This window comes from Cebus imitator, unplaced genomic scaffold, assembly GCF_001604975.1.
Source record: "Cebus imitator isolate Cc_AM_T3 unplaced genomic scaffold, Cebus_imitator-1.0 Scaffold270, whole genome shotgun sequence".
NCBI classification, from domain to species: Eukaryota; Metazoa; Chordata; class Mammalia; order Primates; family Cebidae; genus Cebus; species Cebus imitator.
In genome coordinates, this window is record NW_016107585.1 from 1,776,313 (window position 1) to 1,795,241 (window position 18,929).

Consider the following 18,929-nt stretch of genomic DNA (forward strand, 5'->3'; position numbering starts at 1 on the left):
TAATTCCTAGGGCAACCACTAAAAAAACTATATACAAAAATATAGTCAAAAACACAACAGAGAAATTAAAATGGCATAATAAAAAATGTCAAAACAACCCATAAAAAATATAGAAAAGGGCAATCAGAAATAAAAACAGAAGAAATAAACAAAAAAAAAAATGATAGAATGAAAGACCTAAATCCAAACATAGCAATCATTATATTAAAGTGAGTTATGTAAACACACCAATGAAAAGACTGTCAGAATGGATTTTCAAAATGAATCTAAGGCCAGATACTGTGGGAGGCCAAGGCAGGAGGATTTCTAGATGCCAGGAGTTTGAGGCCAGCCTGGGCAACATAACAAGATCCTGTCTCTACATTTACAAAAAAAAGAAAAAAAAGAAAAATCCATGTATATGCAAGAAACTCAAGTACAATTATGTAAGCATGTTAAACATTAAATGATGGAAAAAGATATACCAGGCAAACACCAATCAAGAGATATCAATAATAGCTGTATTAATATCATACAATGTGTCTTTTGTAGCAATAAAATTACCAAAAACAAAGACGATAGCATTAGGAGAAATACCTAATGTAGATGATGGGGTGATGGATGCAGGAAACCACCACCATGGCATGTGTATACCTATGCAGCAAACCTGCACGATCTGCACATGTACCCCAGAACTTATAAATAAATTTTTAAAAAAAGAACCAATTCGCCAAGAAGACAACAATCTTAAATGTATTTACACTAAATAAAGCCAAACAAAAGAGCTCAAAAATACACAAAGCAAAAACTGACACAACTAAATACAGAATTATACTTAGAGACTTCAACATTTCTCTTTAGTAATCAACAACTATTATATGGAAATAAACCAAGAGATAGAATAGAAAATTCCCATCAACCAACTGGATTTAATTGCCATTTAAACAACACATGACTCAACAACAGCCCAATACACATGGAACATTCACAAAGACAGACCATATCCTAATTTATAAAAAAAAACCTTAACTAATTTATAAGAGCTAAAATCATACAAAGTATGCTTTTTAGTCGAAATAAAGCTAGAATCAATAAAAGAAAGATACAGGGAAATTTCCAAACACTTGAAAGCATATATTTCATATCTAAATAATCTACACATCAAAGAGGAAATCACAAGAGAAATTAGAAAATATTGACAACTGAGAAGATATAAAAATACAACATATGAGAATTTGTAGGATGTAGCTAAAGCAGTGCTTATAAAGATATTTATACCATTAAACACTTGTATTAGAAAAGAAAAAAGATGTGAAATCAATAATCTAAGGTCCCACCTTAAGGAACTAGAAAACATGTAAAATAAACTCAAAGAGGGAGTAGAAAAAATAACAGAAATCAATAAAATTGAACAAAGAAAAAAATGACAAAAGATATCAATGAACCCCCCAAAAAACCTCTAGCAATACTTACCCAAAAAATCAGGATATGAAAAAGAAGTTATCACTACAGGTCATATAAACATTAAAAAGATACTAAGGGAATACTATGAAAAACTCTATGAATATAAACTTAACAACTAATATAAAATAAACCAATTCTTTGATAACCTAAAACTACTAAAACTCACCCAATATGAATACCAAAACCCAAGGATGCTCAAGTCCCTTACAAAAAATAGCACAGTAACACATCCTCCTATATATTTTAGATCATCTCTAGATTAATTATACCTAACATAATGTAAATGCTATGTAAATAGTTGTTATACTGTATTTTTTTGGTATAATTTTTTGTTGTATTATTATTTTTATTGTTTTTTCTTGCAAACATTTCTGATCTATGGTTGGTTGAATCCACGAATGTAGAACCTATGGATATGGAAGGCTGACTACACTAAACCTGTCTTTGCCTAGACAGCTCTGAATAATGAAAACATTTTTCTTCTACTCCTGTCTTTTACAATTTTTGTTAAGTGTACTTAACTTCTAAGTAGTTATGAATTCCACATCTGGCTTATTCCAAATACACATTATTTTTCAAAATCTGCTATCTACCCATTTCTTTTTCTAGTATAGAATGCCCTCCTTTATCTTTTTGCAAGAAAAAGAAGCTAAGGCTGCAACATGACAACCAAATTGATTTTCATTATCTACTTCCAGGTAGCCTGTCACAGGCTGGCATATCCACAGGGGCAAAAGGCTGCAATTTCAAAACCTCCTGCAGGAGTTCAGAGAGAATTAAAACAGCAGGACTCATGGCTGTATTTCCCTAACTGCACTTGCTATATTAGTGATTATCACATATGTAATAGCATTAAAAAATGCTTTGTGTTTATACCCACAAGGTTCATTCTCTGAGATTTATCCTATCTTCCTGTAGTTATATGCAATCTCAGGACCCAAGGATCATATCTTTATCACCAAATGAAAAGCATTAATCTTAATGATATCATTTGGAGATTTTCTTTTATTATATACTTTCATTGCCTTGAAATCTAAGATATGTTAACAACATTTACACAAATGGAAGGCATTACAACTTATTCTGCTTTAGTAGAAAAATACACTCCATAACTACATCCACCCAAAGAGACACATGTTATTCCTATCATCTGGCCATACTCATTTTATTAACTAAGGTATTAAGAATATTAAAACCAGGTACTTTAAAACTGTCCTATAATGTCACATTGGGATATAAAAATAAATCAACATAGGGATATCTGTTTTTCAATCTTTGGAATTTAATCAAAGGAAGATAAATTCATTCTATACTTGTGCTAACCAAGATTTATCTAACATGTCAATCAAACATTACAGTTTATTCAAATCTGTTCCATTCTGGAGATGTCGCTCCAATGATCACTAGACTGGAGAAGGCCTATGAGAACTGAAGAAACTCGAATTAAAAAAAAAAAAAAATACAGAGCAGATTGCTTCTATTTGGTTTAGCATCATTCATATCAGGGATATTCTAGATACTTTATAATGAGATACAAATTAGAAGTGTAATAAGTGATTATAAGAAAAGCTTAGCATTTAGGGGACCTGTTTGTTTACTCAGAAAGAAAAGACTGGATTGGCACTCCAAGATTATTCCCTTTACATTCCTCTTATGACAGCGCAGAATCTCTAGCTTACAAAGCCATACATAACCTTATCAAAGGCAAACACTAAGGCCTTCAGTTAAAGATCTCTATGGAATAGTATGTTTAAGTCTGGTAGTTTGCCCTGTAACCATATACAAAATCAAGAAAATAGGTGGTATCAATTAAGATACTGAAATAAATTAGACCAGGCATGAGGAGTGATCAATCAAGACTGGAATTTTAATTGGTGTTTAAGATATGAATCCAAGCAGTTACATTCAATTTTTTAAACAACTGATGCTAACTGATGTTAATTTTAGCATGATTGATAACATTTAAAATACAGAAAAAAGTGAAAGTTATATAGGACTTGTTTAATGCAGGCTGGAGACTTGGATGGAAGTAGTGTATGTATGTGAATGCACATGCACACTTGAAGCAGAAAAGAGGTAGTACAAAAAAGTTGCTTATTTTTCCGACACCAAAAATGCAATGTTATCACTTTAAAATGCTTCTAAGCTGGATTTAATTAACTAAAAAAAACTTTAAAAAAACATTTATTATTCATTCTACAAATATTTGAGTACTTACTATACTTCTGTTAACTAAGACAGAAAAGGTAATTTGTAATTATAACATTACAAAACTCTCTACTCAGATTAGGTATAAATACAATGGGAGTTAGCCAGGCTTGCCTTATGAGACCAACATCATCCTGATAGCAAACCCTGGCTGAGATACAACTAAACAAGAAAATTTAAGGTCAATATCCATGATGAACATCAATGCAAAAATCTTCAAACTGAATGCAACAGCACATCAAAAAGCTTATCCATCACGATCAAGTAGGCTTCATCCCGGGGACGCAAGGCTGGTTCAACATATGCAAATCTATGAACGTAATCCATCACGTGAACATAACCAAAGACAAAAACTACATGATTATCTCAATAGATGTACAGAAGGCCTTCAACAAAATTCAATAGCTCTTTATGCTAAAAACCTCTCAATAAATTAGGTATCGATGGAACATATCTCAAAATAATAAAAACTATTTATGACAAACCCACAGCCAATATCATACTGAATGGGCAAAAACAGGCAAAAAAAAAAAAAATGGACAAAAAACAAAATGCTTCTCCATTCCCTTTGAAAACAGGCACTACACAAGGGTCCTCTCTCTCACTATTCTTATTCAACATAGTATTGCAAGTTCTAGCCAGAGCAATCAGGCAAGAAAAAAACTAAATGATATTCTATTAGGAAAAGAGGAAGTCAAATAATCTCTATTTGCAGATGACATGACTGTAAATTTAGAAGACCCCATCATTTCAGCCCAAAATCTCCTTAAGCTGATAAGCAACTTCAGCAAAATCTCAGGATACAAAATCAATGTGCAAAAATCACAAGCATTCCTATATACCAACAACAGACAGAGAGTCAAATCATGAGCGAACTCCCATTCACAATTGCTACAAAGAGAATAAAACACCTACGAATACAACTAACAAAGAATGTGAAGGACCTCTTCAAGGAGAACTACAAACCACTGCTCAAGGAAATAAGAGATGACACAAACAGATGGAAAAACATTCCATGCTAATTGTTAGGAAGAATCAATATCGTGAAAATAGCCACACTGCCCAAAGTAATTTACACATTCAATGCTATCCCCATCAAACTACCATTGAACTTCTTCACAGAACTGACAAAAACCACCTTAAACTTCATATGGAACCAAAAAAGAGCACACATAGCCAAGGCAATCCTAAGCAAAAAGAACAAAGGTACAGGCATGACACTATCTGACTTCAAACTATACTACAAGGCTACAGTAACCAAAACAGCATGGTACTGGTACCAAAACAGATATATAGACCAATGGAACAGAAGAGAGGTCTCGGAGGCAACACAACATATCTACAACCATCTGATCTTTGACAAACCTCACAAAAACAAGTAATGGGGAAAGGATTCTCTATTTAATAAATGGTGTTGGGGAAACTGGCTAGCGATGTGCAGAAAGCTAAAACTAGACCCCTTCCTTACAATTTATACAAAAATTAACTCCAGATGAGTTAAAGATTTAAACACAAGACCTAACACCATAAAAGCCCTAGAAGAAAACCTAGGCAATACTATTCAGGACATAGGCTAGGCAAGGCCTTCATGACTAAAACACCAAAAGTAATGGCAACAAAAGCCAAAATAGACAAATGGGATCTAATTAAACTTAAGAGCTTCTGTAGAGCAAAAGAAACAATCATTAGAGAGAACCACCGAACAACAGAATGGGAAAAATTGCAAGCTACCCATCTGACAAAGGGCTAATATCCAGAATCTACAAAGAACTAAAACAAATATACAAGATAGAAACAACCCCATCAAAAAGTGGGTGAAGGATATGAACAGACACTTTTCAAAAGAAGGCATTTATGTGGCCAAAAAACATATGAACAAATGCTCATCATCAATGGTCATTAGAGAAATGCAAATCAAAACCACATTGAGATACCATCTTATGCCAGTTAGAATGGCGATCATTAAAAAATCTGGAGACAGCAGATGCTGGAAAGGATGTGAAGAAATAGGAAAGCTTTTACACTGTTGGTGGAAGTGTAAATTATTTCAACCACTGTGGAAGACAGTGTGGCGATTCCTCAAGGATCTAGAAATAGAAATACCATTTGGCCCACCAATTCCATTACTGGGTATATACCCAAAGGATTATAAATCATTCTATTATAAAGACACATGCACACGTACGTTCTTTGAGGCACTGTTTACAACAGCAAAGACTTGGAATCAACCCAAATGCCCATGAATGACAGACTGGATAAAGAAAATGTGGCACATATACACCATGGGATACTATGCAACCATAAAAAAGGATGCGTTCATGTCCTTTGCAAGGACATGGATCAATCTGGAAACCATCATTCTCAGCAAACTGATGCAAGAACAGAAAGCCAAACATCACATGTTCTCATTCATAAGTGGGGTACTGAATAATGAGAACACATCGACACAGGAAGGAGACTATCATAAACTCAGGTCTGTTGGGGGGTGGGGTCCAATAGGACGGATAGCAGGGGGTGGAGAGACTGGGGAGGGATAACATTTGGGGAATTACCTAATGTAGGTGACGGGGGGATAGAGGCAGGAAACCACCATGGCATGTGTATACCTATGTGACAATCCTGCAAGATCAGCACATGTGCCCCTGAACTTAAAGTAAAATTAAAAAAAAAAATACAATGGGAGTTAACTGCAGGGATACTCAACATACTCTTGATGAGTGAGGAATACTTCACGAAAAAAATGAAATTTAAAATGAACCCAAAAAGATGAATAGAATCTGGCAGGAAAGGTAGAAAAGAAAGTATTTCAGACTGAAGGAACAACCTTTATAAAGAATGATAGTTGAGAAAATGGTAATCACAAAACCAATATTTAAAACTGTTTTATCAATAAAAAATAAAATGACCATTTATTGAGCTGCTACTACATAGTACTAGTCTTCTGACATACACTGCTTCTAATACTTAACAGCTTCTCAATTACCATTATCTCCATCTTATGGAAGAATAAATTTAAAGTTCAAAAAAGTTACTTGCCTTCTCAGGAAAAAAACTGTAAAAGACTTGAGATAATCACAAAAGACTACCGGGTATATTGTCTAGGGCACCTTTCCTCATCTGAGACAGTTTTCGATTCCATAGGTTACAGATTATTGATAGCAATACAAACAGTTCTTTTCTATAAATATACAAATGAATTTTGTCCAGTGGAGTTGTAACTAATTTCTTTCCCCCATGTGGAAGAAGCTAGTTTTGAATTTATTAACGTTATTCACGTCTAGATTTTTGGTACCCTCTATTTGTGTCTGCTCTGGATCCTTTGAGCTACTTGTAATATCTTACTTGTTCTTTCATTAATTAGGTAAGTAATATCTTCGGCATGTGTTCATGTATATTTTTATGAGGCATGGCTTTGCTGTTTAAAAAAAAATCATCCTTCAATAGCTCCAAAGCATAATGAGTCAGAATTTGAAGGTTTCTGTTCATTCCATATGGGATGAAAGACAAGGCTCTTCCATTACACTATAATTCAGTACTTTTTCCCTTTTATTCCTGAATGTTAATGCTAACATAATTTTTGTAATACCTCTTGCAAAGCATCCTCCACATTTTTTACAGACCATATAATGAAACTTACTAAAAAGTCCAGCATGAGGCTACTCCTATCCTCTAACTTCTTTACATATCTCTAATTCCTCAGCCTCCTGTGGAATGAAAAAGGAAATTTAAAGTATCTTCTCTCATTCCAAAGCTTTTCACAGTCAAGCAATCACCAAAAAAAGAATGAACCTACAATTCATGCCATTTAAAATGTTAGCAGGCATAATTCAAGTCAAATCCCATTGGGCACACTGTATGATAATTTAAATGTATTGATAAAATGAATAAAAGAAAGGTGGTGACCTGGGAGAACTGAGGAAATCCTTGCCTCCTGCTTTTGCTGAATATTCTTTTTGTTATATTATGTCCCCTTTCTTGACCTCATCTTTTCTAAAAAATTAGATTATTTTGGTAAAATCAAAACTAATGCCAAATACTCAAACCTACAGAATAGATATTGGGTGGTAAATTTCACTGGAATATAAAATGGCCAGCAACACAATGAGCCACTATGTTATGATATTCATTTGATTTATAGGAAAACTGTAAAATTTTTAATTTAAAAAGAAAAAAAAATCCAGTGCATACATGTGTATAAAGATGTATTTGTTTACCTGCTTAACAAAACTGACAGTATGAACCTTTTTTTTGCATGCTATAATGACATGTATTAAAGGTATACTTTCGAGCCAAACATTTACCCTTCGCCACTGGTGAAAGGCAACAAGATCTCTTTACAAAGTCTTCGTCTTTTTCAATAAATTTTGCATGAAGACATGTTATCCTGGCACAAAGTTGCCTGCTGTCACATTGGAAGTGTGATAAATGTTTAATGAAAACAACACCACACAGCTTGGTGTCAGACAACAGCTATCACACAGCCCTGCTTTGATCCAAACAGACACTTAAAAGGAGTTCTAAGCATGCTCTGCACCACAGAACTCTATAACCTATATGCAAATAGGGGTAAATTAGCATAAATTACTCCCTGCTGTATAAAGAAATAAGAGGTTAGTAAAAATATGACAGGCTCTATAAGTATGTAACTGCTGTCAAAACTCAGAGTCCAGCTTTCCCAAATCACTCCTAACATCTTCTACCAATCACTGGGTAGGGGGAATAACAAACAAAACCCCTTATCAACAGGAATTTATTACATGAAAGTCTAGAACTGAAGACGCTGGAATACTGCCAAGGTTAAAGCCATGACTAATATTTCTCTATAAGGAATGCTGACTACATGGTACTAGTTTTCTTATTCACACTGCTTATAATACTTACAGCTTTTTAAGTACCACCATCCCCATTTTACAGAAAAATAAATTATACATCCAGAGGCAAATTCTAACCTCACTCAAAAAGTATAAAGCTTCTGAAAATCATATGAAGAAAAATAGAAGAATATATAAACACAAATATTCAGTAAAATATCTCAAAAGTCTTGATGGGTACATTTCTGAGAACAGTATTCATCTACTGAAAATCTAATGAGGAAATAATAAAGGTGAAAACTTTTCATCGTAGCAAGTTATAAAGAGCATACTTAGAAATACAAAATTTGGTTCCTAATGAATTCTAAAGTTATTCAAATTAAGAAGAAAGCATGTTAGTAGGTGTTTTGGTCCATTCTGTGCTGCTGTAACAGAATGCAACGGTCTGGGTAATTAGTTTATAATGAATAAAAATTTATTGCCTCATAGTTCTGGATGCTGGGAAGTCCAAGATTCAGGGGCCAGCAGCTGACAATGAACTTCTTGCTGCATCATCTCAAAGTAGAGGGGTAAAGAGAGTGTAGGAGGGGCAAGCCTGTCCTTTTATAAGAAACCTACTCCCATGATAGCATACCCACTCCCTTGATAACTGCATTAATCCATTCATGAAGGAAGACCCACCTCCCATAAAGGTCCCACCTCCCAACATTGCCACATTTGGGATAAAGTTTCCAACACACAAACTTTGGGAGACAAATTCAAACCATGGCAGTAGGCAACAACTGCCTTAAATCAAATTTTCCCAGCTGGTGATTTAAATCAATTCCATCAAAATTGCCCTTTTAAGGATGGCACTATGATTTAAGAATGAATAGTAGAACATCACATGTGATGCTGGAGTGCATCACATCCCTGCACTCCAGCCTGAGCAACAGAGTGAGATCCTGTCTTTAAAAAAAAAATTAAAATTAAAAAAAAAGAAATACAGCTGCTCTGCCCATGGAGTAGCCATTCTTTATTCCTTTACTTTCTTAATAAATTTGCTTTCACTTTAAAAAATAAGTAAAATTGTCTCAGGATAAGACAAACTTAGTTTTTAAAATCTAGGGGGAAAAATAAGAAAAATCTATATCAGTGTTTAAAAGAAGAAATATTCTTAGAAACCAAATTATAAATATAAAAGATTAAAAGTTAAAGTCATTAAAGATTCTTGATAAAATTTCAGACAGGATTCGGTGTCTTTCTTAAATTAATCATTCACACATAAGGAAAGGTATGTTTTAGTCCCCAAAAACTCCAGAGACCTTTCCAGTTTATATTAGGTCTTCCTAAATCAGAAGATAAATAAAATAAATGGGCCAATTTATGACATTATAAGACAAATTCTACCATTTCAATGTTCCAGGAATTTCCAGAACTATATAATTAGCTGTTACTTAAAAAGGATTTTTCAGAATTATCTGATTTTGTATGTTTTTCTCAAAAGTACAAAAAAGCTCTCCCTTATTATTAAGCTCATTAATTGCTGCTTGAGCATTCCTTTCTTTCCTGTTTTGTTTCTCCCAATTTATAAACATCCTTTACTTTGCTTTACCATTATTGAACTTACTGTCCTTGCTTTGTGCTTTATAAATGTATACATTGTGTTCTATCTACCAACCTACCTACCTACCTACCTACCTAAATACTATTACTTTTGCACATAGGTTATTTTCTCATGTGAAGAAGCACTTAGGTTACTTAGCACAAGCTAAAGTACTTGTCACTCATTGCACAATCACAATGAACTAACACATAAGTCCTAATTTAAATGTTTGTAAATCCTTTTTCCTCTCTCTCCAAAAAATTTTTAAAGCCACCTGGAAAAAAAGAGCTAATGAAACCATCAATAAAATAAACTTAATTAAGGCCTAGAAATTGTCTGTGAATATAATTAAATAAAATTCTAAGTTGAGGTGGGAAACTAAGAAAGAAAGACAGAGAAAAGAAGGAATCAATCATTTACTAATGAGATTTCTGGACTGATCAGTGAAAAAGAGTACACAGAAAAATCTTTCAGTTCTCTGTCACTATTTTCTAGAAATGTTTAAACAACAGCATATCACTTGATCTCAAACTCTCTTGCTCATCATTAATAATTATGGATTACTAAAGAAATGAGGATAGTGTGTCATTAAGAGGCAAGTGACAGTCAGTCCATTTGAATTAGAAGCCTAACTGCCATTTATTAGCACTATGACCATAAGCCTAAGCACCTTTCATCTATATTAATAGGATAATAAAAGCACCTATTTTATCAGGTTATTAAATGAGATAATACATGCCAAATGAAAGCCAACAGCCTTAGACTGGCCTGTGAGAAGTATAAAAACAACCTCAGATTGTTTCTCTCCAAACTGCTTCTTGTTAGCACTAAGTGTACACATAGTTTAAGCCAGAAATGAAATGACAATTCTTGAGCCAAATCCAGCCAGATGCCCATTTTTGTAAACAGTTTTACTGAAATACAGCCTGTCTGTTTGTTAGTTTACTATTATGGATAGTTGCAAAGTTCAAGAGCTGCAACAGAGACCAAATGACCCAGAAAGCCTAAATTATTTGCTATCTAGCCCAAGCTTGTCCAAACTGCAGCCCATGGGCAACATGCAGCCCAGGACAGCCTTGAATGTGACCCAACACAAATTTGTAAACTTTCTTAAAACATGAGATTTCTGTGATATACACATATTTTTTTTTTTTTAGCTCATCAGCTATCATTAGAGTATTTCATATGTGGCCCCAACAATTCTTCTTCCAATGTGGCCCACGGAAGCCAAAAAATTGGATACCCCTGATCTAGCCCTTTACAAAAGTTTGCTGCACCTTAGTTTAATTTAAGCTACTGTTAGTTAGCTTTTGTTACTTACAGCCAAATCATCCTAACCGGTACAATGTTTCCACAGCTCTTTTTACTTTTCCTTCTGGAAAAATTCATCTGACTTTACTATAATCACTTGAATGTCTTCCCTTTTACATATTTATATTCCCACCCGTGTGAAAGCTCCAAGTACTCCTGGCATTAACATTTGTATCTCTATTACCTAACATAGTACCTACAAGTAGAGGGTATTTAAATATTGTTGACTGAACAAGTAAACAGATGAATGAATGTGCATATTTGATAAATAATAAATATTTATTAAAAATTAGCATGTACATTAGGTGCTCTGAAGGATATAAAAGATTATAAGTCTAGAATGGCTTGAAAACCAGGGTTAGGAAATTTAAGAATCTGTGTGCACCTCAGCACTAAGCAGGGGAAAGTGCACCCTAACACAACACTGCCCTCTACTATTGCCCACTAAAACCATAACGCAGGCTACCCACAGCTTTTTGGCATCGGTCTCCAGTACCCTTTGACTGACACCTCTTATTTTGACTTTGTTCATTGCTTTTGTTGAGATTAATGTTAAGAAATACTGACAAATACAACATTATTATCTTGTAAACTTGTCATCCAGAAATTGGTCCACTTGAACACAATCAACTATAAGTGATGGATGAGTCTAACTTGTAAAGCTGGCTTAGACGTTCAAGACTAACGTTATCATATGAGAACTTTTAACACAATCTAACCTCTCTGTTTTATTCACTCTCTAATATTTCTTACCTTTAAAATCCCCCAAATAATGTTTTACATAATAAAAATTTTATGCAATTACACAAATATTATTCTAAAAAAGTAAAATTTGATGAGGTGAAAGGCAAAATTTAATGACTGGTAAAGATCATAGCTTACTTCCATAGCCATGTAATTTTTTTTTTTTAAAAAAGAAGAAAACATTTTAAAAGGAACAAGAAGCTAGGCAATCCCCTGATTGACTAGTTTTATTCATTAGATGTATTTTCTGGACTCAGAACCCTACTGTATTTAAATCCTCCCTTCAAATTTATCATCCTGCTGACTTTCTTCATTTACCAAGAGATTTCCCCCATACCCTTTCTGCCTTCATTCCATTTTACCAGTGCTGGCTAACTCAACCTCCCCACCCTTATAGACAGGTATCTAACTTCTAACTCCTCTATTGTAACATTTCATAATCTTTAAAACCAGAAAAGGACAGAACTCAGAATTTTACAGGAACATAACTGATCAATGAATATTAATAGTTGTGGGATGATCAGGAGAACAAAAGTCACATAATAATAATGTTATCTTCTTTCAAACTCCACCACAAAGTTAACATTTAAATAATAGGTAAAAGCCAACAATCTAGGCAGGTTTACATAACATCACTGTAAGTTTGAAAATAGAAAACAAATATACAGACAGCTGTGAAAAAGAAAGGAATGAGGAAAGAATTCTGTATCTTTTAATAAACTTAAGTCTTTATAGAATTAAGATCTCAAGATACTACATCCACAATCCTAGTAAACTCTTCAACATGGAAAACTGATACATTAAAGATAAACACATTTATATTAAAGTACTAAAATAAATACATTCACACAAAACATTGAAAGACTGACAAAAGAGGATAAATTCCAAGATGTTCTCCTTCCCAGAATAAAAGACCCAATTACAATTGTGAATAAAACATGACGCTGTAAATTTACTCTGTTAAAAAAGATTGTTTCATTTTAACATCTTCCAATTTGACAAATACTTATGAGTGGATTTCAAGTTCTGACTCTAAGTGCACAGAAGTAGAATCTCATTGTTTTAATAATATCAATTCTAGGAAAAATAAAATCTGAACCTCATAAGCAGATACACTCACTCTTACATACACATACACCCTAATATTGCCCAAGCTCCCATTCTATATTAAAAAGGCTTAAACAACAGTAAATCACATGGTCTCCTCCTTCTGTTTCAACTTTATACTTTTCCCCTAACAGCTTTACAATAAGGTAATAGACATTTTTAATCACTAAGTAGTCTTCAAATTTTAAGTTCATGTTCATAACAAAGGAGACAAAATATAAAACTTTCCTACAGAATTACGCAAATTTTCCTCTACTTACATACTAAACTTTGATAATGCTGTTTATATTGATTCCAAGATTTGTTATATTATCATTAACTAAAAATAAATTAAAAATGAAAATGTACCACAATAAAAATCTGAGATAAATATTTTTATTTATCCTTTCTTCTTTCTCTACTGTATTCTCTCGTTATTCCCTTTCTTCTACTCTTATAGCAATTGAGCTACAAGAAAAACTCAAAGAACAAAAATTTAGTTTGAACATCACCATGGAATCACCAAGTCCTCTCCACGTAAGATTTGCTTCAACTTACCCACGTTTGATGTTATGTAATTCCTTGTCCTTCCCCTTATCCTTCTCCTTTTCTCTCTTCTCTTTATCTCTGCCTTTACGTCGTTCTCTATCCCGAGACCGACTACGCGTTCTTCTGTGACTGGACCTTTCACTGCTACGACTATGAGAACGTGGACGAGGTCTTGACCTGGACCTACAGTAAACAGATTTTGTTAAATAAATTTAGTTTATAATTTGTATTGTGCAATGTAAATACTCTTTAAATTACCTGAAAAATATTACATAGTTATGAACTCAGAAATTAAATAACCATGTGAAGCAAGCACCTGAATATGATTCTTTATGAGTAAATGCTCTCATTTAAAATAATATGAGGGAAATATATATTGCTAACTTTACACGAAACTACAATGCAGTTGAAAGTTAGCCTTAAAAGTTCAAATCAAGTCTTAATTATTCACATCCTCAAATAATGTATCTAATCTAAGTTACAAGGATAGGATGTTCCTTACCTTTACAATCTTTGCTTCCATATCTATTTCTTATTTTGAATTGTTCCAATACAAATACTGATCCACTCTAATCCAGTTATTCTTTGCGTTAAATGCATTACAGTCAGGTTCTGGTTACGTTATTGACCAAAAAAAAAAAAAAACAAACAAACAACGAAAAAAACCTCTACCAGACTGACAATCTTACAGAAAATTTTTTAAAACAACTAAGGTTGACCCCTGAACAACATGGGTCAACAACCGCATGGATCCACTTATAAGTGGATTTTCTTCCATCTGTCACCACTGAGAGAACAAGACAAACCCCTCCACTGCCTCTTTCTCCTGAGCCTACTCAACATGAAGATGATGAGGATGACAACCGTTATGATGATCCACTTCCACTTAGTGAATATTAAATATATTTTATCTTCTTGCCAGGCGTGGTGGCTCACGCCTGTAATCCCAGCACTCTGGGAGGCCGAGACAGGCATATCACTTAAGGTCAGGAGTTCAAGACCAGCCTGGCCAACATGGTGAAACTCTGTCTCTACTAAAAATACAAAAATCAGCTGGGCGCAGTGGCACATGCCTGCAATCTCAGCTACTTGGGAAGCTGAAGCAGGAGAATCACTTGATCCTGGGAAGCGGAGGTTGCAGGGAGCTGAGATGGTACCACTGCATTCCAGCCTGGGCAACAGAGAAAGGCTCTGTCTCAAAAGAAACAAAAAACAAACAAACACAAAAACAGAATTGTTGCAATTTTAATCCTAACCAAGTGATTTCCTTGCTAAACAAATAAATAAACAAACAAAACTATGTTTTTCAGAGGAAAACAACAGAGTATTCATAATACGATATTTACCTTGTCTAGGACAAAAATCCAAAATTCCTAGATATGTTAAGAAACATAAAAAATGTGTTCTATTCTTAAGAGAAAAGACAGTATATGGAGAGCAACCTTGAGATTAAACTAGATGTTACAATTAGCAGATAAGGATTTTAAAGCAGTAAGTGTAACGAGGCTTACAATGAATATAAAGTTAAGCAATCTGAATAGAAATACCAGAAAAAATTCCGTAACTGAAAAACACAATCTCTGAAATTAAAATTATGCTGGATGAGATTAAAAGCAGACTGTTAATAACAGAGGAAAAAAATCTGTATACATGCAAATAAATCAATCAAAATTATCCAATATGAAAAACTAAGAGGAAAAAAGATTGTTAATAAGAAAAGAAAGACCGTTAGGGATCTGTATGACAAGATTCAAATGCCTAACATGTTTATTTAAACCCAGAAATAGAGAAAACAGAGGATGAGGCGGAAAACAATTTTTCAGTGGTGAGTAAAGTTTTCCACATTTAGTAAAAGACAAATTTACAGATTCTATAAAAGTTGAACAAACTCCAAGTAAGATAAATATTAAGAAGACCATAATTAGCAACACTATAGTAAAATTGATTAAAACTACAGGTGAAGAGAAATCTTGAAAGTATTCAGAGGAAAAACAACACATTACATACAGGGAAACAATGATACAAATTATTGTCACTGACTTCTTATCAAAAACAATGGAAATCACAAGACAGTGGAATGAAATTCTTAACATGGTGAAAGAACACAAAAGGTCAACCTAGAATTTTATATCCAGCCAAAATATCTCTCAAAAATAAAAATAAGGACATTTTTGAGACAAAGAAAAAGTAAACAAATATCAACAAAAAGCTTGCTTTAGAATAAATACTAAAGAAAGTTATTCAGGCAGAGAAGAAATGATAACAGATGAAGAAAACATGAATCTTTAGAAAGGAATAAAGACTACTAGAAAGTAAATATATAGGTAAGTATCAAAAACTGTTTATTTCCCTTTATTTAAAATACATATAAGTGCTTAAAGTAAAAATAATAGTATTTTACTATAGGGTTTACAATAAAGGTATACATAATACAAATAACTTCTACAGAATAAAACATGGGGCAGGTAAATGAACCTATACATTTAAAAGGTTTCTATATTCCACATCAAATGGTGAAATAATAGCTCTAAGTACACTGAAATGTTAAGAGCATACATTGTAATCCTTAGAGCAACTCCTAAAAAAAAGAAGAAAATAAGTATAGCTAAAAAGAAAATAGATTAACTTAAAAGGAATTATTAAAAATACTCATTAATCCAAAAGGAAGTTGGAAAGGAAGTAGAAAGAAAAAAAGAGGGGATAGACATAAAATAATAATAAAATGATAGACTTAAATCTAATTATACCAATAAGCACATTAGATATTAATAAAATATAGTAAAAAGGTAGAGTTTGTCAAATGAATAAAAAGCAATCCTATATGCCATCTAAAACAACAACTGTATGCTATCTACAAAATATGTAGTTTAAATAAGCAGACACAGATAGGTTAAAAGTAAATGGCTAAAAATGTATACATCATGCAAACAGCAAGCACAGAAAAGCTAAAGTTAATATATTAATATCACATAAAATAAACTTCAGAAACTAAGAGTATCGCCCAAAATAAAAAATGGATACTTCATGATGATCAAAAAGTCAATTCCTACGTAGAAATCATTCAGAACATGCTTATCTGAACAAAACAGAATTAAATTAGAATTTAACAAAAAGACATATAGAAAAACTCAGATATATGGAAACTAAATAATATACTTTTAAATAATCCATCAGTTAACTAAGAAATCACAAAGGAAATTTAAAAATATTTCGAACTGAATGAAAATGAAAAATACAACATATGAGAATTTGTGGGATGCAGCTAAAGCAATGTTTAGGGAGAAATTTACAGTTTTAAAGGTTTATATTAGAAAAGAAGAAATATCTAAAATCAATTACCGAAGGTTTCACTTTAAGAAGCTACAAAAAGAAGTGCAAAGCACTACAAACACAAAGTAGATGGAAAGAAGGAAACATTAAAGAGAAAAATCAATGGAAGAGAAAACAATAGAGAAAATAACAATGCCAAAATCTGGTGCCCTGAGAATATCAATAAAATTAATGTCTCAGCTATACTGATCAAATGAAAGAAAAAGAGCAAATACAAATAACTAATACCAATTACCAAAAATGTGGATGATGGAGAGATCACATGAATTTATCCTAGATACTCAGGATATGTATTAGTCTATTTTCATGCTGCTGATAAAGACATACTTGAGACTGGGAAATTTACAAAAGAAAGAAGTTTATGGGACTTACAGTTACACATGACTGGGGCGGCCTCAGAATCATGGTAGAAGGCAAGGAGTAGCAAGTCACATCTTACATGGTGGCAGCAGGCAAAAAGAGTGCTGTGCAGAGAAACTCTGGTTTTTAAAACCATCAGATCTCAGGAAACCCATTCACTACTACGAGAGTAGTATAGAAAAGACCTGTCCCCATGATTCAATCATCTTCCATGGGGTCCCTCCCACAACACGTGGAAATTAAAAGATGGGATTTGGATGGGGACACAGAGCCAACCATATCAGGATATACGTAAGTCTTGAGGAGAATTATATGGCTTTCAGCAGCAATATATTTGTCCTCGTCTCTCTAACGAGCTCACTTAATGAATAAAGAAAAATACTGGATCATGAGCCTACAAACTTTTTTAAATGTGATTTTGAGAAATTTCTTCCTTTTCTTGCTTCCTCCTTTCTTCTCCTTTTTCTTTTCTTCTTTCCTCTCCTTCCTACATTCCTTTGTTCCTTTATTTATTAGAGACAGGGTCTAACTCTGTCACCCAAGCTGGAGTACATTTGGGTGATCATATCTCACTGCAATCTCAAATTCCTTGACTCAAGCGATCCTCCCACATCAGCCTCCAAAGCAGCTCGGACTACAGATGTGTGCCACCATGCTCAACGTGTGTGCGTGCATGCGTGTGTGTGTGTGTGTGTGTGTAAGTGAGGTCTCATTATTTTACATTTGTGTGTGTGTGTGTGTGTGTGTGTGTAAGCGGGGTCTCACTATTTTACACTATTTTACCCAGCCTGGTCTTAAACTCCTAGTTTCAAGTGATCCTCCTGTGTCAACCTCCCAAAATTCTGGTATTATAGGTATGAGTTACTACATCAACCTGAAGTTACAATATTTATTGCTACTAATGTTAACACAATTATTGTCCTAATTTGCAAATATGAAATCTCTGCCATTTGATCGATGTTTCTTTGACTATTCCTTAATTTTGACACAAGTATCTTTCTATATCAAAATTTTATCATCACAACTTCCTGTCTGTTACCTGATTCCTTTCTGATTAAATTTTCTATTATGTATAAATATGTGGAAATTTTAACAGATTACTAACATCTTTGAGCAATAATCAGTCAAATTTTAAAGTTCTCTGATTTAAAAAAAGCAGTAACAATATAAATGGAAGGGAGCCTTTTTTGTGATAACCTCAGCCACTACAAATACATTAAATGCATACAGACATACTGCATATTTTCATTATTTGGGTCTACATTTTGATTAGGACCAAAATATGATTCTGCCAGCTAGCTGTGAATATAGAGTAACAAAAGACAGGTGAGTTAGTTTAAATGTTAATACAATTCTAAGAGCTTCTTTTTAAACTAAATCTCTAACAAAAGCTCATTTCTTACTCATTTGCCTCTTTTTATTTAAAAAAAATACTGTTGGACAAAATACACGACCATTTGTGGTTCTAGATGAGGTGGATTTTGGTAAAATCATGTTTTTAC

At 33.3% G+C, this 18,929-nt stretch overlaps 1 protein-coding gene across 1 annotated transcript in view; it reads right to left on the minus strand.

The window, feature by feature from the left end:
- The window catches only part of RSRC1 (arginine and serine rich coiled-coil 1), a 389,405-nt gene that overhangs the window by 299,981 nt on the left and 70,495 nt on the right, over window positions 1-18,929 (minus strand). Inside the window, exon 4 of the mRNA XM_017500781.2 lies at window positions 13,747-13,920. Coding sequence (XP_017356270.2) covers window positions 13,747-13,920 — 174 coding nt within the window. The remainder of the gene's footprint in view (window positions 1-13,746; window positions 13,921-18,929) is intronic.